This window comes from Pongo abelii, chromosome 19, assembly GCF_028885655.2.
Source record: "Pongo abelii isolate AG06213 chromosome 19, NHGRI_mPonAbe1-v2.0_pri, whole genome shotgun sequence".
NCBI classification, from domain to species: Eukaryota; Metazoa; Chordata; class Mammalia; order Primates; family Hominidae; genus Pongo; species Pongo abelii.
In genome coordinates this window covers 52,946,790-52,968,068 of record NC_072004.2, presented here as the reverse complement: position 1 = coordinate 52,968,068, position 21,279 = coordinate 52,946,790, and the positions used below count along the sequence as shown (strand labels likewise).

The 21,279-nt window shown below is 40.9% G+C and overlaps 1 protein-coding gene across 18 annotated transcripts in view; it reads left to right on the top strand.

Annotated features, from left to right (window-relative positions):
• The window catches only part of LOC129051366 (ribosomal protein S6 kinase beta-1-like), a 33,469-nt gene extending 13,498 nt beyond the window's left edge, over positions 1 to 19,971 (top strand). For 8 of the 18 annotated variants that reach the window (XM_063718736.1, XM_063718739.1, XM_063718738.1 and 5 more), the window contains 5 exons: positions 1,035 to 1,142; positions 8,461 to 8,558; positions 9,070 to 9,185; positions 9,881 to 9,973; positions 15,976 to 19,971. In XM_063718736.1, coding sequence (XP_063574806.1) covers positions 1,035 to 1,142; positions 8,461 to 8,558; positions 9,070 to 9,185; positions 9,881 to 9,973; positions 15,976 to 16,055 — 495 coding nt within the window. In that variant the 3' untranslated portion in view covers positions 16,056 to 19,971. The other 10 variants (XR_008515564.2, XR_008515562.2, XR_010138279.1 and 7 more) reach the window with 8 other exon arrangements.
• The last annotated feature ends 1,308 nt before the right edge of the window (positions 19,972 to 21,279 follow it).

Here is a 21,279-nt window from a genome sequence, read left to right as displayed (position 1 = left end):
GCAGGTTCACAGTCTGGGCTCCAAGAGAATTATAAGGTCAATGTGGTCATCTTTTACTATTAAGTCAGATATTCTAAATTATTATTTACTTCCTACATTTGGCCCAAGAGTCTAACCAGATATTTTGGGAAAGAGAGAAGGAATTAAGTAAATAAATCTCATGGTTACAACTGAAGTGATAACTATACTTTCACAAGGAAATATAACATAACCCATGCGGAATAGAAAATTATTTTTGCTCCTTTAGATTTCTAAAGGAATGAAATAAGCTGTGGGAAGAAATTTTAACTGGAGCATCTTACCAGTATTATTCATGTTTTAACTCTGCTTCAGTAGTTTTTCAGGTTTATTACAAACCTGCAGTAGCCAACTGAATTAATTATCTCTAAACAGGGATTTAGCCAGTGGACTAGGCACACTGAAGCTTTGTGAGAGGGGAAATTGATATTCACATATTTTCCAGCTTGTTTTGAGCTCGATATATTCTTTTTTTTTTTTTAATTGAGACAGACTCTCGCACTGTCACCTGGGCTGGTGTGCAGTGGCATGATCTCTGCTTGCTGCAAGCTCTGCCTCCCAGGTTCAAGCAATTCCCCTGCCTCAGCCTCCTGAGTAGCTAGGATTACAGGCGCCCGCCACCGTGCCTGGCTGATGTTTTGTATTTTTAGTAGAGAGGGGGTTTTTGCTATATTGGCCAGGCTGGTCTCGAACTCCTGACCTCATGATCTGCCCGCCTCAGCCTCCCAAAGTGCTGGGATTGCAGGCATAAGCCACCATGCCTAGTCGATATATTCACAGTTTTAATAGGAATAACAGTGTACTAAAATCTATTTTAGTGCATGTTTAAGATTTGAAGATGTAATTTGACTCAGTATTTTCCACTTGCATTTTTTTCTCATTCTGTGCCTGCTAAGACTATTCTAATACTTTATTATAGTTAAACCCTGCGAAAAGAGCTCCCAGAGCTTACAGTGCATTTGATTGATGTCATATAGACTATTCATTATTTTCTAAATTATTTTGTTTGTATAAAGCAATCTGAAGAGGATGTAAGTCAGTTTGATTCCAAGTTTGCACGTCAGACACGTGTCGACAGCCCAGATGATGCAGCTCTCAGTGAAAGTGCCAATCAGGTCTTCCTGGTAAGTGAAAGAATTTCCATGTAGTCACGGGAAATTTTAAGTATGAGGATGGGCTCTTCGATAAGTAAATTCAGTTTGCTTGCTTTGAAGCTCATGTAGGTCACCTGGCCCACTTTTTTTTTTTAAATAAGCCATGCTCTTATAACTTATTGATACCTACAAAATTGATTTTCATAATCCAACATTTTATTTTAGCAATTAGAGTGGGAATGTACAATTCTTTGAAGAGTATGATTCCCTTTTTTGGTTGGGCCACAGACTTAAAATGATGTTTGGCTTAGCATCTCAACCAAAAATTAAGTTATAGCAGTGGGAGAGAAAAACCTCACTAACTACATGTATTTTATTCCTGAAAGAGCTATTGATTTTTTGTACCTTTTTTTTTTTTTCTTTTGAGACAGGATCTCACCTTGTAGCCCAGGCTGGGTGTAGGGTGTAGTGGTGTGATCACAGTTCACTACAGCCTTGACCTACCAGGCTGTAGTGATCCACCCATTTCAGCCTCGTGAGTACCTGGACTACAGGTGTGTGCCACATCCAGCTATTTTTTTATTTTTTTGCAGAGACAGAGTCTCACTATTTTATTTCTGGACTCAAGCTGTCTTCCCACCTCGGCTTCCCAAAGTGCCAAAATTATAGGCATGAGCCATCATTCCTGGCCCTATTTTTGGTACTCTTAACATAAGTAGGGGATTTTTTTTTTCTTTTTGAGACTGAGTCTTAGTCTGTCGTCAGGCTGGAGTGCAGTGGTGCCATCTCAGCTCACTGCAATCTCTGCCTCCTGGGTTCAAGTGATTGTCCTGCCTCAGCCCCCTGAGTAGCTGGGACTACAGGCGCCTGCCACCACGCGCAGTTAATTTTTGTATTTTTAGTAGAGATAGGGCTTCACCATGTTGGCCAGGATGGTCTCAATTTCTTGACCTTATGATCCACCTGCCTTGGTCTCCCAAAGTGCTGGGATTATAGGCATGAGCCACCATGCCTGGCCAAGTAGGGGATTTTTTAAAACTAATTGTGAATATTTGACACCAAATTATATTGGTTCATATGTAATAGTGAATTCTCATTGTAGAAATATCTGCATAGATTTATAGCTTGTCTCCTCAGAAAAGTAAAGGTTTTAGATATTGGCCAACAGAAATGATGGATTTATATCAGATGACCATCAATGCATACATACTATTTTGCTTAAATATCATATATGTTTGTTTATTTTATTACTGTACTTATATGTCACATGAACCATTATCTCATTTTGTATCCTTTTTTTTCTTTTGTCATTCCTTTTTGGACTACCTCTAGGGAGAATAGAATATGGGGACAACAATTGTTTGGGAGTGTTTTTTTCCCTCTTTTTGAGTTCACTGGATTTGTCACTAACTTAATTCTATGCTTTTCTTCCCCACACTGCTCACTACGTAACACAAGTAGTGTTGTATCTTATGGGATGGGAAATAAGCTCTAAAGTTAGCGTGGGGTTTGGACATGGTGGCTCACACCTATAACCTTGAGGTCAGGAGTTCGAGACCAGCCTGGCCCACATGGTGAAACCCCATCTCTACCAAAAATACAAAAATTAGCCGGGTGTGGTGGCATGTGCCTGTGGTACCAACTACTTGGGAGGCTGAGGCAGGAGAATGACTTGAACCCGAGAGGCAGAGGTTGCAGGAGCCAAGATCGTGCCACTGCACTCCAGCCTGGGTGACAGAGTGAGACTCTGTATCAAAAAAAAAATTAATTAAAAAAAATAAAGTTGGCATGGAATGCAAAAGTTGTGTATAGTACAGTATGGTTTCAAGTAAACAACACTGAATAGTAATAATCCTATAAATTAGTAATATAGAGCACGTAGGCAAAATATAATCTTACAGTATTAATTACATAAGAGATAAAAGATGAGTGAGTGCATGCATGTTTTTAAATTCAAGTTTGATATGTGCATGATCAAAGTTACGGCATCTCTGTTAGTAAAATCTTAGGTTCAGTTAGGGAAGTGAGCATGAATCACTTTAATTTTGGCTTTTTTTCTCTCTCATGTACTACTGACGTGGAATTTATACCTTTGATTTAACATAGAGACCTTTTTGTCAATTGAACATTGCAGAATTTCAACTTATGTGACAGTTTTTCCCCCACAAAATAGAAGCATTTTATTTAGCTACCAAGAAATCCAAAGTTGTGGTGGTAAACGTGAGATATTGAAGCTTTCATTGCCAGTTAAAGTATTGTTGAGCTTTTCACAATTACTTAAATTGGCTATAACTGATGAACAGAGCAACTCATTTGTTAGGTTGTAGCCAGAATTCTGTACATAAAGTGGGTCTCTTTAAACATTAGTTAAAAAAATAGGCCGGGCGCAGTGGCTCATGCCTGTAATCCCAGCACTTTGAGAGGCTGAAGTGGGTGGATCACAAGGTCAGGAGTTCTGGAACAGCCTGGCCAATATGGTGAAACCCCATCTCTACTAAAAATACAAATATTAGCCAAGTGTGGTGGCACACACCTGTAATTCCATCTACTCGGGAGGCTGAGGCAGGAGAATCACCTGAAACTGGGAGGTGGCAGTTGCAGTGAGCCAAGATCATGCCAATGCACTCCAGCCTGAGCAACAGAGTGAGACACTGTCTCAAAAAAAAAAAAAAAAATCCGCATACATAAGAAGAGAATATGCATTAAAAAAATCAGCAGAGCCTCACATTCAAGGATTTTCTACACAAGAAACCATTCCTAAAATATGTGCTTGGAATTACTAAGGTTTCTCTTGCAAACATTTTAATAACACCTCATTCTTTAGGGGTGTGGTTATATATGTCATGTTATTAGATCTTTACAGCAACTCTCCTGGGTAAAGCAGTTATTACTAGGTCATTTTATAGAAGGAAAAACAATCAGTACTTTTTTTTTGCTTTACTTCAGTAACTATTGCCTCCTTCAATTTGACATTTCAATCCTGGCATATAGTGGGGGGCTCAACAAATATTTGTTGGAGGAATGCCATTTAAAATACAACGATTGGATAGGAGAATATTTGAGGGCATTAGCATTTTTTAAAAGCCAAAAAAAATTACAATTGGACTTATGAGATTTTGATTTTTTTGTATATTTTCTTTTAAAAAATAAGCTTCTCTAGGCTGGGCTTGGTGGCTCATGCCTGTAATCCCAGCAGTTTGGGAGGCTGAGGCAGGTGGATCACCTGAGGTCAGGAGTTTGAGACCAGCCTGGCCAACATGGTGAAAACCTGTCTCTACTAAAAATACAAAAATTAGCTGGCCGTTGTGGCACACACCTGTAATCCCAGCTACTAGGGAGGCTGAGGTAGGAAAATCGCTTGAACCCAGGAGGCGGATGTTGCAGTGAGCCGAGATCACACCACTGCACTCCAGCGTGGGTGACAGAGCAAGACTCTGTCTCAAAAATAAATAAATAAAGTATATAAATAAATAAATAAGCTTCTCTTTTGGCTTCTTCCAATGTAGTCTCTTTGAGTAGGAAGAAATTGTTACGATTTAAACTAGTAAATTCTTTTTTCTTTTTTTTTGAGATGGAGTCTCGCTCTTATTGCCCAGGCTGGAGTTCAGTGGCGTGAACTTGGCTCACTGCAACCTCTGCTGCCTGGGTTCAAGTGATTCTCCTGCCTCAGCCTCCCAAGTAGCTGGGATTACAGGTGCCTGCCATCACACCTGGCTAATTTTTGTAGTTTTAGTACAGATGGGGTTTCACCATCTTGGCCAGGCTGGTCTTGAACTCCTGGTCTCAATCTGCTGACCTATATCCACCCGCCTTGGCTTCCCAAAGTGCTGGGATTACAGGTGTGAGCCATTACGCCCGGCTGACAGGTAAATTCTTATATCAAAAACCTGAGTTAGACTTGGTCCCTGGAGCTGTTTTCCATCCCTAAAAAGATGATGCCAAGCTATCATGTATAATAAATAACAACTCAATTGACCACATATTTTCCTTTAAGCCTAATGATGAAATAATATTATAATGAAATATTTAGAAGTTTTAAGGGAAAAAGTCCCTTAAGTCATTAAATTAAAATTTAAACCAAAACAATAACTTCACTGTTTTAGGATGAAATTGGCATATGAAAGGTTTGATAGTGAACGACAGTAAGATTAACCTACTACAGCATTTGCCTTTAGCTTTTACTGAGTAATACCTGAAGCTATCATAAATGTGCAAATGAAGACATTATTTATTGTATTACTGCTGAGATTAATATTGTCTTTTTCAGATTTCTAAAACATTACAACAAATGCACACATGAGGGCGCTCTCATCAGCCAGATATGGAGAGGGTAGGCATTTGTTGACTGTTAAGTCAAAACTAGTTCTATACTTTTACTGATGGAAAAATCAAGGTCCACCAAAGTGGTTATGATTCTACATGAGTTATTCTCTAGAGGAAATAAATTGGATATTAGAATTTTAAAAAGATTGAACAGAAATCCCTGTCAGTGAATTTATGCTGGAGAATTTTGACGCTTATCTCAGCAACTCCTTCTTGAAAATCTTTACCCATGCCATGATATAATTTATCTTCAATCTTAAATGAGCTTGATAATAGTGTTTATAAGATGTAGGAGAAACAGTTAATTAGAATATTTATTTTTATGGACTTTTGCTCTATAAAATTATAAAATGTTAATTGTGCTTCATTTATTTTTTATTTTTTAATTTTTTTTTGAGATGGAGTCTCGCTGTGTCACCCAGGCTGCAGTGCAGTGGTGTGATCTCAGCTCACTGCAACCTCTGCCTCCCAGGTTCAAGTGATTCTCCTGCCTCAGCCTCCCAAGTAGCTGGGACTACAGGCACGTGCCACCACGCCTGGCTAATTTTGGTATTTTTAGTAGAGACGGGGTTTCGCCATGTTGGCCAGGGTGGTCTCGAACTCCTGACCTCAAGTGATCTGCCCGCCTTGGCCTCCCAAAGTGCTAGGATTACAGGTGTGAGCCACCAACACCTGGCCCATTTATACTTAAGGCTGATTCTCAACTGATTTGGGTAAAATCCTTAGTCTTTCCCCATCTCTGACATAATTCCTAGTTTGTCCTTTGGCTTTCCTATATATATAAAGCTACCAGGCTGCTTGCAGATTTTCCAGGGAAGAAGTCCCATAAACACTGACAAAGATTTTATTAGGGAGAAGCTATGATGGGAATATAGAATGTAGATTTTTTTAATTTAAAAATCAGTATGGGCCGGGCACGGTGGCTCACACCTGTAATCCCAGCACTTTGGGAGGCCGAGGCGGACGGATCACGAGGTCAGCAGATCGAGACCATCCTGGCTAACACGGTGAAACCCCGTCTCTACTAAAAATACAAAAAATTAGCTGGGCGCAGTGGCAGGCTTCTGTAGTCCCAGCTACTCCAGAGGCTGAGGAAGGAGAATGGCATGAACCCGGGAGGCGGAGCTTGCAGTCAGCAGAGATGGCACCACTGCACTCCAGCCTGGGTGACAGAGTGAAGACTGTATCTCAAAAAAAAAAAAAAAAAAAAAATCTGTATGTAGAGCTGGGCACGGTGGTGTGTGCCTATTAGCCCAGCCACTGGGGAGGCTGAGGCAGGAGAAGCCCTTGAGCCCAAGAGTTCAAGACTAGCCTGGGCAACACAGTGAGACCCTCATCTCAAAAAATGTAAAATAAAATAAAATATTGCAATATTTATTATATAGGCAAATTTTTTTCAACTTAAGTACTACCCTCATCAAGGGAAGATTTGTTTGATTAGATCCCCACACAGGCTGGCCACTTCCTCATTTCTACTTTTTCTTTTCTTTTTGAGATGGAGTTTTGCTCTTGTTGCCCAGGCCGGAGTGCAATGGCGCGATCTTGGCTCACTGCAACCTCTGCCTCCTGGGTTCAAGCGATTCTCCTGCCTCAGCCTCCCGAGTAGCTGGGATTACGGGCACCTGCCACCACACCAGGCTAATGTTTGTATTTTTAGTAGAGATGGGGTTTCACCATGTTGGCCAGGTTGGTCTCAAACTCTTGAGTTCAAGCGATCTACCTGCCTCGGCCTCACAAAGTGTTGGAATTACAGGTGTGAGCCACCGCGCCCAGCCTCATTTCTACTTTTTCAAAGAAGTCAATTTTCTTTAAAAAATAAACTCTTTTGGCCATGCGGTGGCTCATTCCTGCAACCCTAGCACTTTGGGAAGCAGAGGCAGGTGGATCGCTTGAACTCAGGAGTTCAAGACCAGCCTGGCCAACATGGTGAAACCCTGTCTCTACAAAAAATTAGCTGGATGCAGTGGCATGTGCCTGTAGTCCCAGTACTCGGGAGGCTGAGGCAAGAGAATCACTTGAGTCCAGGAGGCAGAAGTTGCAGTGAACTGAGATCATGCCGTTGCACTCCAGCCTGGCTGATGGGAGTGAAACCCTGTCTCAGATAGATAAATAAATAAACTCTTATTTAAAAAAAAAAGCAAATCATGAAACAAAACAAAACCCAGGGCTCTGAATGAAAGATCTCTCCTTTAGGGGGCTAGGTGATGGAAAAGAAAATATATCATGAATTTCATGTTCTCAGGTTGTCTTCATTAATGACATATGTATATACATTTCCATTGAAGACATAGATATGCGTTTGATCACCTACATTTGTTTGTATTTTGAGTCATAAATTAAGGCATTTCCTGTTCAGAAAGCACCTGACAAACTTATGATAAAAAACATGGAGTTTTAAAATCACAAATGCAAATAACAAGCCGGGCACAGTGGCTCACGCCTGTAATCTTAGCTCTTTGGGAGACCAAGGTGGGTAGAGTGTTTGAGTTCAAGAGTTTGAGACCAGCCTGGGTACAATGGAGTAATCCTGTCTTTACAAAAAATAAAAAATTAGTGGGGCACGGTGGCATGTGCCTGTAGTCCCAGATACTCAGGAGGCTAAGGTGGGAGGAGTGCTTGAGCCCAGGACGTCGAGGCTTCTGTGAGCTGTGGTCGCACCACTGCACTCCAGCCTGGGTGACAGAGTGAGACCCTATCTCAAAAAAAAGGAGTGGAAATAACAGATGACCTTACAAACATCAAAAGTTATATCTTTATTTATAATATTTTGTCTATATTTAATGAAATATATTAGACAAGTAAAAAATGTAACAGTATGCATATGGCTTTAACTTGGCCCTGCCCAGTACTCTGCCCTCATCTCTTTTCCTTCCCACTGAGTCCTTCCACATTAGCCACACCACAGCAAACCTGACAAGCTTCTGCCTGAAATAGCACCATTGCACTTCTCTTCCCTCCGCCTGAAACATTCTTTTTTTTTTTTTTTTTTTTTTTTTAATGAGATGGAGTCTCACTCTCTCGCCAGACTGGAGTGCAACGGCATGATCTCAGCTCACTGCAACCTCCACCTCCCTGGTTCAAGCAATTCTCCTGCCTCAGCCTCCCGAGTAGCTGTGATTACAGGTATGTGCCACCATGGCCAGCTAATTTTGTATTTTTAGTAGAGATGGGGTTTCTCCATGTTGGTCAGGCTAGTCTCAAACTCCCGACCGCAGGTGATCTGCCCGCCTTGGCCTCCCAAAGTGCTGGGATTACAGGCGTGAGCCCCTGAGCCTGGCCACCACAATCAGTTTTAGAATATTTTCATTTCTCTCAAAAAAGAAATCCCATACCTATGAGCAGTCACTCCCCATTTCCTCCATCCCTCAGTCCTAGGCAACCGCTAATTTACTTTCTTTTAGGATAGGATTTGCCTATTTGGACATTTCATATAAATGGAACCCCACAATTTGTGGTCTTTTGTGACTGGCTTCTCTCAAGTAACCTAATGTTTTCAAGGTTCATTCATGTTATAGCATGTGTCAGTACTTCTTTCCTTTTGTTTTTTTATGGCTCAATAATATTCCATTGTAGGAATATAACACATTTCATTTATCTGTTTTATCACTTTTTTTTTTTTTTTTTGGAAATGGAGTCTCAGTCTGTCATTCAGGCTGGAGTACGGTGGTGTGATCTTGGCTCACTGCAGCCTCCGCCTCCTGGATTCAAGCCATTCACCTGCCTCAGCCTCCCAAGTAGCTGGGATTACAGGCACGTATACCATGTCCCGCTAATTTTTGTATTTTTAGTAGAGATCACATTTCACTATGCTGGCCAGGCTGGTCTCGAACTCCTGAGCTCAAGCGATCCTCCTGCCTTGGCCTCCCAAAGTGTTGGGAGCCACCACGCCCAGCTGTCTCCACTTTTTGACTACTATGAATAATGCTGCTATGAACATTCACATATAAGTTTTTGTGTGGACATATGTTTTCATTTCCCTTGGGAATATGATGAAGCCTGGCATTGCCAGGTCATATGATAACTCTATGTTTAAACTTTGAAGGAACTGCCAGACTATTTCCAAAGCAGTTCCAACTTCATTGCAAAGCATTTTACATTCCCTCCAGCAACATATGAGTGTTTCAATTTTTCCACATTCTCTCGAACGCTTGTTATTATCTGTCTTTTTATTATAGCCATTCTTGTGAGTGTGAAGTGGTATCTTAACGTGGTTTGGATTTGCACTTCCCTGATGGCTAATGATGTTTCTATGGTTTGAATGTTTGTGTCCTCCAAAATTCATGTTATAACCGAAGACCTAATGTGATGATGTTAAGAAGTGAGGCCTTCAAGGTGGTGATTAGGTCATGAGTGCTCTGCCCTCATGAAGGAAATTAATGCCCTTATAAAAAGGCTTCGTATAACATTTCTTCTTCTTTTTTCCTTTCTTCTCCTGCCGTGTGAAGATGCCTCTGCGAGAACGGGAACAATGGAACAGGCCCTCACCAAATGCCAAATGTGCTATCACCTTGAATTTGGATTTCCCAGCCTCTGGAACTGTGAGGAATAAATTTTTTGCTTATAAATTACTCAGTCTCAGGTATTTTGTTACAGCAGCACAAACAGACTAAGACAGAAATTGAGTATATTTTCTTGTGCTTATTGGCTATTTATTTTCTTTCTTTTATTTTTATTTATTTATTTATTTTTAGGTGGGGTTTTGCTCTGTTGCCCAGGCTGGAGTGCAGTGGTGCAATCTTAGCTCACTGCAACCTCTGCCTCCCGGGTTCAAGTGATTCTTGTGTCTCATCTGCCTGGGTACCTGGGACTACAGGCGTCCGCCACAACACCTGGCTAATTTTTATATTTTTAGTAGAGATGGATTTTCACCATGTTGGCCAGGCTGGTCTTGAACTCCTGGCCTCAAGTGATCCACCTGCCTCGGCCTCCCAAAGTGCTGGGATTATAGGCATAAGCCACAGCACCTGGCCCTTACTGGCCATTTGTATGTCTTCTTTGGAGAAATATCTGTTCAGATCTTTTGTCCATTTTTAAATTGGGTTATATCCTTTTTATTATCAAGTTGTAAGAGTTCTTTATGTGTTCTAGATCCAAGTCCATTGTCAGATACAGTAGTCCCCCTTATGCTTTCTGCAGTTTCAGTTACCTGCAGGCAGCTGCAATCCCAAATATTACAGTATTTTGAGAGAGAGAGAAAACTATTCATGTCACTTATATTAAAGTATATTGTAGCCGGGCACGGTGGCTCACACCTGTAATCCCAGCACTTTGGGAGGCCACGGTGAGTGGATCACAAGGTCAGGAGTTTGAGACCAGACTGGCCAATATGGTGAAACCCTGTCTCTACTAAAAATACAAAAATTAGCCGGGGGTGGCAGGCGCCTGTAGTCCCAGCTACTTGGGAGACTGAGGCAGGAGAATTGCTTCAACCTGGGAGGCGGAGGTTGCAGTGAGCTGAGATGGCGCCATGGCACTCCAGCCTGGGCAACAGAGCAAGATTCCATCTCAAAAAAAAAGTATATTCTAATTGTTCTCTTTTATTATTAGTTATTGTTGTTATTCTATTACAGTGCCTAATTTATAAATTAAACTTTATCATAAGTATGTATGTATGCATAGGAAAAAAACATAGTATATATAGAGTTTGGTACTACCTGCAGTTTCAGGTATACACTGGAGGTCTTGGAACATATTTTGTTACATATATGTATCTATATATTTATAAACATATATTTATATATAGCTATATATTTATGTATCGATATAACTATAAATATGTTTATATATCTATATTTATCTATATCTATATATAGATAAATATATATATAGATGTATAGATTTTTTTTTGAGATAAGGTCTCGGTCTATCGCCCAGGCTGGAGTACATTAATGCGATCTTGGCTCACTGCAGCCTCAACCTCCTGGGCTCAAGTTTTTCTCCCACCTCAACCTCCCAAGTAGCTGGGACCACAGGCACATATCACCACATCTGGGTAATTTTATTTATTTATCGTAGAGATAGGGTATCCCTATGTTGCCCAGGTTAGTCTTGAGCTCCTGGGACAGTGACCCTCCCACCTCAGCTTTCCAAAGTTCTGGGATTACAGGCATGAGCCACTGTGTCTGGCTACATATTTTCCACAAATAAAGTGGGCCTACTTTGTATATAATTTGCAAGTATTTTCTCCCATTCTGTGCGTTGTCTTTCACTTTTTTTTTCTTGAGTCCTCCAAAATTCATGTTATAACCTAAGACCTAATGTGATGATGTTAAGAAGTGAGGCCTTCAAGGTGGTGATTAGGTCATGAGTGCTCTGCCCTCGTGAATAAAATTAATGCCCTTATAAAAAGGCTTCACGTAGCATTTCTTCTTCTTTTTTCTGCCTCAGCCTCCTGAGTAGCTGGGATTACAGATGTGTGCCACCATGCATGGCTAACTTTTGTATTTTTAGTAGAGACAGGGTTTCACCATGTTGGCCAGGATGGTCTTGAACTCCTAACCTCAGGTGATCAGCCCACCTCGGTCTCACAAAATGCGGGGATTGCAGGCGTGAGCCACCATGCCCGGCACGTGCATCAATTTTTATGATTCCTTGCTTGAACTGATTAACCAGTCAACTACTGGTTCCAATCAGGTTGGATGAGGTGGCTTATACTCTACTTATTTGCCACCCCTGCTTCTTCCTTTTTTTTGAGACAGGGCCTTTGATGCGCTGGCTGGAGTGCCGTGGTGTGATCTTGGCTCACTGCAACCTCAGCTTCCTGGGCTCAAGCAGTCTTCCCACCTCAGCCTCTAAGTAGCTGGAACTACAGATGTGTGCCCTTATGCCTGGCTAATTTTTGTATTTTTGTAGAGACGGGGTCTCCCCATATTGCCCAGGCTGGTCTTCAACTCCTGGGCTCAAGAGATCTGCCCACCTTGGCCTCCCAAAGCACTGGGATTACAGACGTGAGCCACTCTGCCTGGCAACTTGTAACAATTCTTTGTATGTTCTTGATACAAGTCAATTGTCAGACATAGTAGTAGTATAGTTAAACATAATTATATAAAACTATTTTATATAAGTGCAGCATTATATAAAATAGCAAAAATTTGGAAATAACCAAATGTCCAACAATAGGTAGTTAGCTAAATAAATTGTGAAACATCCATGTAATGAAAGCTATACAACTATAAAAAATGATCTAGATCTACTTATACTGACATCAACAGATGCCTAACTTAAATTATATGAAAATAGGAAGTGACAAAGAAGAGAGTATGGTATAATCTCATTTGCATTAAAGTAATCAGAAAAACCAACTTATAAAATAGATACAGGCTGGGCAGGATGGCTCACGCCTGTAATCCCAGCACTTTGGGAGGTCAGGGCAGGAGGATCACTTAAGCCTAGGAGTTCAAGATCAGGCTGGGCAACATACCCAGACCCCATATCTACAAAAAGTTTAAAAATTAGCCAAGTGAGCTATGATCACGCCACTGCACTGCAGCCTGGGGATAGAGCAAGACTGTCTCTAAATAAAATAAGACAAAATAAAATAAAATAGGCTGGGCATGGCAGCTCTTGCTGTAAAAGTGCTGTAATCCCAGCACTTTGGGAGGCTGAGGCAGGTGGATCACCTGAGGTCAGGAGTTCAAGACCAGCCTGGCCAACATGGTGAAACCTCGTCTGTACTAAAAATACAAAAATTAGCTAGGTATGGTGGTGCACATCTGTAATCCCAGCTACTTGGGAGGCTGAGGCAGAAGAATTGCTTGAACCTGGGAGGCAGAGGTCACAGTGAGCTGAGACCGCACCATTGCACTCCAGCCTGGGTGACAGAGTGAAACTCTGTCTTAAAAAATTAAAATAAAATAAAGTAAAATAAAATATAATAGATATAGCTACATATGTGTGAAAAGGACAATAAAATTAAATTATGAGTGTTTTCTGTTGCTGTTTCTGTCCTCCCTTTGGGGACCTTTCTAAGGGGGAAGCAGCCTTCATTTACTTGACAAGTTGTTCAACCATGGGGTCACTTAGGCTGGAAACTGAAAATGCCTATAGACTGCTTTACTTAGGAATAGGAAAACATTAAAGGAAAAGAAACAAGAGGAAGTAGGTTTGAGACAAGGTAGCTATGAGTTTGGAGGAAGAAAGAGAGAAAGGGCAGTTTTGTGAGATGGAGGGAAAATGGCTAACGTGGACATTTTGGAAGTTTTATTGTGACATGCAATGTAATTTTCAGTTATTCATTTTCTCAAAGCTGTAATGAAGTTCTCCATTGCTCTCTAAGGCTTTTGGAGTTGTTAATTGTGTTTTATAAAAGCTATATCTGCAGATAGAGACTGACCTCATATATGAATAGAAAAAAATCTGAAGAAATAAAAATCGTAGATAATGATAATCTCTGGAGAGAAAATTTTCTGGAGAACTTTTCCTTTTCTCTATTGTGTCTTTCCGTAAGGTTAGGAAGTTTTGTTATGAGTATACATTCCTTTAGTTACTAGCAAGTGAAATGTAACACTGTGGGGCTTGTTCCCTTGTTTCAGGACTAGGGATTAAAGTAGTGAAATAAAAATGACTTTTAATTCCAGCCGATGCATTTAGATCACAGCTTCCTCACTGATAATATTAAAACAAGCAGCTGCTTTTATTTTGGAAGGCATTAACTCTACTTAAGTTTCATTAAAGATATTTGCTCAAGCACTGTAGCACTTGGGATTGTCTGCTCTGTAGGGTGGGTGTATGTGTGTGTGTCCACATATTGCTTAATACTTTTTATCAACTTTAGTTCATAAGCCTTCCACAAACATTTTCAATGACTGCCTGCTTGTATATAATTTTATATGTTGCAAATTGACCTTAGAAATTGTAACAAATAATTCCATCAGTTCACTCTGCTATTTACACAGTACAGCCTAGTTTATTTAATTTGTGGGAACCAAGATTCAGAAAGCAGTAGGAAAGAGCTATCAGTTTTTCTTGTCTGAAAGGGCACTTCTTCCTGGATTTTAATGTTTTAAAGGAGAAAGTAATAACAAAGTTGCCAGATCCTGTTCTTTCTCTGCATTGAGGTCCTGTAACATGGTGGTTATTGGCATTGACTCTTGGTTCACGGCAAGTTCTTGGCTGCATGGGTTCACAGCGTAGTTCTGTGACCTCAAGCAAGCCAGTTCACATATTTGTGCCTCAGTTTTCTCATATATAGAATGAGGAGATAGGCCAGGCACCATGGCTCACGCCTGTATTCCCAGCACTTTGGGAGGCCGAGGCAGGTGGATCACCTGAGTTCAGGAGTTCAAGACCAGCTGGGTCAACATGGTGAAACCCTGTCTCTACTAAAAGTACAAAAAATTAGCCAGGTGTGGTGGCAGACACCTGTAATCCCAGCTACTTGGGAAGCTGAGGCAGGAGAATCACTTGAACTCAGGAGGCGGAGGTTGCAGTGAGCCGAGACCATGCCGCGCTGCATCTAGCCTGGGCAACAGAGTGAGACTCTGTCTCAAAAACAAACAAACAAACAAAAAAACCGAGGAGCTGATGCCTTCTTTCACTGCATTGCTATAAACATTAAATAAGAAAATATATATAGGGTTGATAGCAATGCACCTGGCATAAACTGTGTGCTTAATACATAGAAACTAATAATAGTTTGTTATTATTGAATTTTTATCTAGAATTTTGAAACTATTTTAAAAATAACAAAGAGCTGTGAATTTTACCAAAGCCTACACTGAATTCAGTCTGTTATAAATCAAGTTGCTATCATGGCAAACTTGAAGTAGTATTGTGAAAAGGTTTTGTTTGTTTTTTAAATTAAGGGTTATGGCTGGGTGCAGTGGCTCACTCCTGTAATCCCAGAACTTTGGGGGGCCAAGGCGGGCAGATCACTTGAGCTCAAGAGTTCAAGACCAGCCTGGGCAACATGGTGAAATCCCATCTCTACAGAAAATACAAAAATTATAACATCTCTACAGAAAATACAAAAATACAAAAATTAGGTGTGAGGGTGCACACCTCTAGTCCCAACTTGGGAGGCTAAGGTGGGAGGATGGCTTGAGCCTGGGAGGCAGAAGTTGCAGTGAACAGAGATCACACTACTGTACTTCAGCCTGAGTGGCACAGTGAAACCCTGTCTCAAAAAAAAATTAATTAAGCAATTATGAAAGGAGTTCAAAGAAGTAACAGAATGAAAGGGCCAGGTGTGGTGGGTCACTCCTGTAATCCCAGCACTTCGGGAGGCTGAAGTGGGCTGATCACCTGAGGTCAGGAGTTTGAGACCAGACTGGCAAAAATTGCAAAACCCCATCTCTACTAAAAATACAAAAAAAATTAGTGGGGCGTGGTGGCTGGCACCTGTAATCTCAGCTACTCGGGAGGCTGAGGCAGGAGAATCACTTGAACCCGGGAGGTGGAGGTTGCCGTGAGCCAAGATCAAGCCACTGCACCCAGCCTGGGAGACAGAGCAAGACTCCATCTAAAAAAAAGAGAAAAGGAAAAGGTATATTTAAGTAGTGGAACAATATTCTCTTCCATCTATGCCTCCATTCCCCTGCAGCCATCAGCATTCACTGCTTCAAGGAAAGGATGATACAGGTGAAAAGCTTTTGTGTTATAAGAACCAACCTGGGCTTCTGAGTTTCACATACCCAAGGCCTAGAAGATTCATGGTATAAGTTCATGCCATCAACAGTGATTTGGAGGAACAGGTGGAGATCCAGGCTACCTACTCCAGTCTGGACTAAGGGGTATCTCTGGACCCAGCAAGACGTGGGCACAAAGGAAGAGAGTACACGAGTGTGGGCATGCAGCGTGCAGGCCACACTCCTGAGAGAGCGTGCAGAGGCTGCCTGCTCACCCTGCCCCAGCAGAGGGACCAGCAGATCTGAAGAGGCCTTGCAGCCAGGACTGGGAAGACTCCCCAGGAGTCAGCAGGCCCCACAGGGGAATGGTGGGGTCTCAGCACATGGTGGCCCAGATAAATGGCAACTAGCAGCCCCAGCATCACGTTGGCCTCTGGAACTTAGGTGCAGTGAGGAAAGGCAGGAGGAGGCATTCTGCATTCACTCAGATTAAGTTTCTGCCATTGGGCAGAATGGGGGCTCAAAATAGAAATTAAGTGTGGTGATATAAAAATAAAAGTTAATTTTTTACACTCCTGAGTTAAGGCTTTAAGTATATGAAGATCTAAATACATTCCAAATGTTTTACTAGGATGTTTTGAAATGTCGTATCTTTCTTGTACCAGAAAAACTCTAAGCTGCCTTCTTAACATCATGACTAGAAAAAGTATGTCATTGTTCATGAGTCTGAGCACACATTAGATAGCAGGTAGACATTTTAACCCTACCACTGGAGGATTAAAATAGTACTTTGGTATATGCCCAACATAAATGCATACTTATATTCAGTAAAAGGCATGTTGTAGAATGTTCATGGTAGCACTATTTTTTTTTGAGACGGAGTCTTGCTCTGTCGCCCAGGCTGGAGTGCAGTGGCAAGATCTTGGCTCACTGCAACCTCTGCCTCCTGGGTTCAAATGATTCTCCTGCCTCAGCCTCCCCAGTATTTGGGATTATAAGTGTGTGCCACCATGCCTGGCAAATTTTTGTATTTTTAGTAGAGACAGGGTTTCTCCATGTTGGACAGGCTGGTCTTGAACTTTTGACCTCAAGTGACCCACCCACCTCGACCTCCCAAATTGTTGGGATTACAGGTGTGAGCCACCATGCCCAGCCAGCAGCACTTTTTGTAATAGTCAAAATCTAACCAACTAACTAAATGCTCAATTAACAGTAACATGGATAAATAAATTGTGGTACATTAAGCAATGGAATAGTATACAACAATGAGAAGGAACAAACTACATGCAATAGCATGGCTACATTTCACAAACCTAAATTGAGTGGGAGAAGTCATTCACAAAGGTCCTAATGTACTATCCCGTTTACATAAAGTTTACAGCAGGCAAAACTAACCTGTCAATTAGAAGTCAGGATATGGACTTAGGGGGCATGGCTAGTGACTAAGAGCAAATATGGGGCTGGCTTTTGGGGAGCTAGTGACATTCTGTGTCTTGATCTGGCTGAGAATTATATGGATATGTTCAGTTTGTGAAAATTCACTGAGCTGTACACATACGATATCTGTGCCGTTAAAAAATATAGTTTCACACTCAAAAGCTACTATATTAGGGTGCTAGCTGATTTTATGCCTTCAACTTGCTTAATGTTTTCATTTATATACAATAGAGTTTTACACCACATCAGTCAAGCAATCTACTGCAAAATAATTTACAGTAAAATCATAATAAATGTATGCAAAGTATTGCTTTAGCATTAATTTTCCAACTGTGAAAGTCAATGAACCATAAATCTGTAAACAAATTGGTGAAGTGAAAGACATAAGTGACAACAAAAATTAGTCACTGTGTTGTGTATGTGCTTTTTCAATGGCTATATGGAGAAAATACATGGGAAAAGCCTTCTTAAAATTTTAAATTAGTGACATAAAAATAACATAATGCATGAAGAAATAGACTATCTCAACAAAATTGTGAAGAAAACCACCCTGGAATCTGGTTGATAATCTTGACATACTGGCATCACAATTGAGTTTCCCTGCAAGGGAAAGCATCGTCACACTCTTGTGCTTCCAAAAATGTTGGAGGCAAATCTATATAACACAGTCTATTTAATTCTTAGAATACCATGTTTCTGTTTGTTTATATGCATACATTTGAATACCTTTACTATTTTAAAAGCCTGCATTGCAGGCATCATCTTGGCAATGTAATAGTTTAGGCCCCCAGTGGACATTTGTATCTCCTTGACTATGTGTTTTATAAGTGATTGCCCAGCCTGAGTTTCATCATCTGCAGCGATGGGAATGCACCACCTCCCAATACATCATGGCCTATTCTGTTCTAGCCTTGGCTGGTTACTTAGAGATTATGGTGATTCTTGTAGTTCAGTCTCTGTTTTGGTCAGAGAAAAACTTTTTTCTAAGACTATATTTACTAGACCCATTGCAGCTCCATCTCAATGGCATCAACTGAGCACCAGAGACCAGATAAGAGAGTGGCTAAGTTGGTAAAGATGCCATTATCATTGCTTGGAGAAAAACATAAGTTCTTCATGTTGACACACTTAATTGATAGCTGCTGATACGGTTTGGCTCTGTGTCCCAACCCAAATCTCATCTTGAATTGTAATCCCCAGGTGTTGAGGGAAGGACCTGGTGGGAGGTGATTGGATCATGGGGGTGGTTTCCCACATGCTGTTCTCATGATAGTGAGTGAGTTCTCCCAAGAACTGATGGTTTTATAAGGGACTCTTCGCCATTCACTTCCTCTCTCCTGCCACTGTGTAAGATGTGCCTGCTTTCCCTTCTGCCATGATTGTAAGTTTCCTGAGGCCTCCCCAGCCATGCAGAACTGTGGGTCAATTAAATCTCTTTCCTTTATAGATTACCCAGTCTTGGATATTTCTTTATAGCAGTGTGAAAATGGACTAACACAGTTGCTGTCTTCATTATGTACTGTTAGTGTAAAAAAAATCACTTTATTTGGAAAATTATGTCATAAGGCTGTACAATCACATTAAGAATTCTGTGATTCAATTGAGTGGATTAGTTTAGGTTTAGTTCATGTGACCACCATTGACCCAGAGGCCAGAGGAATGGGATGCATTAGGCCTAGTCACGTGTTATAACTCTAGGTCCAGTGGTAGTATCCTATCAGATTGTGTTGACTGTGAGAGGGTGAGCAGTGGATCCCAAAGGAAAATCAGGGCTGTGACCAGATCACTGGGAATGTGGTACAGATTGTGCACTGCACAACTCCAAGGTCACCATTCACATAGTCTGCAATGTGATTGGCATCCCTTGGAGTTGTGTGGTGCACAACCTCTGCAGCTGTATGCAGTAACCCTTGATGTGACTCAGAAAAGGAATAATAAATGCTTTAGAGACAAATTACAAATGTCCACTATTCTGACTGGCTACATTTGCTTTTCTAGTTGTTCCCAAAAGGCTTAAGACAATATTTATGATCCCCACTCTTTATTTATTTATCAGGTCTATTTGTATGTCCTGTCTCTGCAACAGTAGTTTTCGCCTCTTTTTTTCCTGCTACAATATACATAAAGAATGATTCTTATGTAAGTTTGTACTTAGGATAGGTATAATCCTAAAGTGTGTTCTGGATCTAATCCTTTGTCACTCACTCAAGAAAGCAAATATGTGGAGCCAGGCACCATGGCTCACACCTGTAATCCCAGCACTTTGGGAGGTTGAGACAGGCAGATCACCTGAGACCAGGAGTTCAAGACCAGCCTGGCCAACATGGTGAAATGCCGTCTCTACTAAAATTACAAAAATTAGCCAGGTGTGGTGGCACATGCCTGTAATCCTAACTACTCAAGAGGCTGTGGCAGGAGTATTGCTTGAGCCTGGGAAGAGGAGGTTGCAGTGAACCGAGATCGCACCACTGCACTGCAGACAGTGTACAGAGCGAGACTCCATCTCCAAAAAAAAAAAAAAAGAAAGAAACAGAGAGAGAGAAAGAAAGAAAGAAAGAAACGAGGGAAGGAAGGAAGGAAAGAGAGAGAGAAAGAAAGAGAGAAAAAGAAAGGAAGGAAGGAAAGAAAGAAAGGAAAGAGAGAGAGAAAGAAAGAGAGAAAAAGAAAGGAAGGAAGGAAAGAAAGAAAGGAAAGAGAGAAAGAAAGAAAGAAAAAGGAAGGGAGGCGAGGCGAGGCTCACACTTGTAATCCCAGCACTTTGGGAGGCTGAGACAGGAGGATCACTTGCATGCATGCATATGTTCATTGCAGCACTATTCACAATAGCAAAGACATGGAATCAACCTAAATGCCCATCAGTAGTAGACTGGATAAAGAATAATGTGGTACATGTATACCTTGGAATACCATGCAGCCATAAAAAAAGACTGAGATTTGTTGGGTGTGGTGGCTCATCCCTGTAATCCCAGAACTTTGGGAGGCCGAGGTGGATGGATCACCTGAGGTCAGGAGTTCAAGACCGGCCTGGTCAACATGGGGAAACCCGGTCTCTATTAAAAATACAAAACTTAGCTGGGTGTGGTGGCAGGCACATGTAATCCCAGCTACTCAGGAGGCCGAGGCAGGAGAATCACTTGAACCCAGAGGCAGAGGTTGCAGTGAGCAGTGATCATACCATTGCACTCCAGTCTGGGCCACAGAGCAAGACTCCATCTCAAAAAAAAAAAAAAAAACCACTAAAAATATTTTTATTAAAATCAGGCATTTAATAAAATTTTTAACTTCATTGTGATATGATATGATATTATATGCATTGGTTCTTACCAATCCAATGATAACATAAATATGATCAGTTATAAAATTATGACACATTCATAAATAAAATATTTTGTAGACACTGGAATGATGTTTCTAAAAATGAAAGAGATAAGGAATTTTTCTAATACTATTGTGAATGAAAATGTAGGATCCATGCTCAAAGTTGACATCACCAGGAATGGGACAAATGGACATAACGTGCCTCCTAACAGGACACATTAAGTAGAACATGACATCACTTCTATAGTGTTTTTGCCAGAAGAGCATAACCTGACCCTAATCTTGAGGAAACATCAGACAACTCCAAATTAAAGGACATTCTACAAAATAACTGGTCTTTATTCTTCAAAAATGTCAACATCAAGACACCCCAAGAAAGACTGAAAATTAAAAAGACATAACCAAACACAAAATATGATACGGGATTTTCTTTTTTTACAAAGGGCATTGTTGGGAGAATTGGTGAAACATGAACAAGATGAGATAATAGTTTTGATTCAATATTAATTTCCTGATTTCGATCA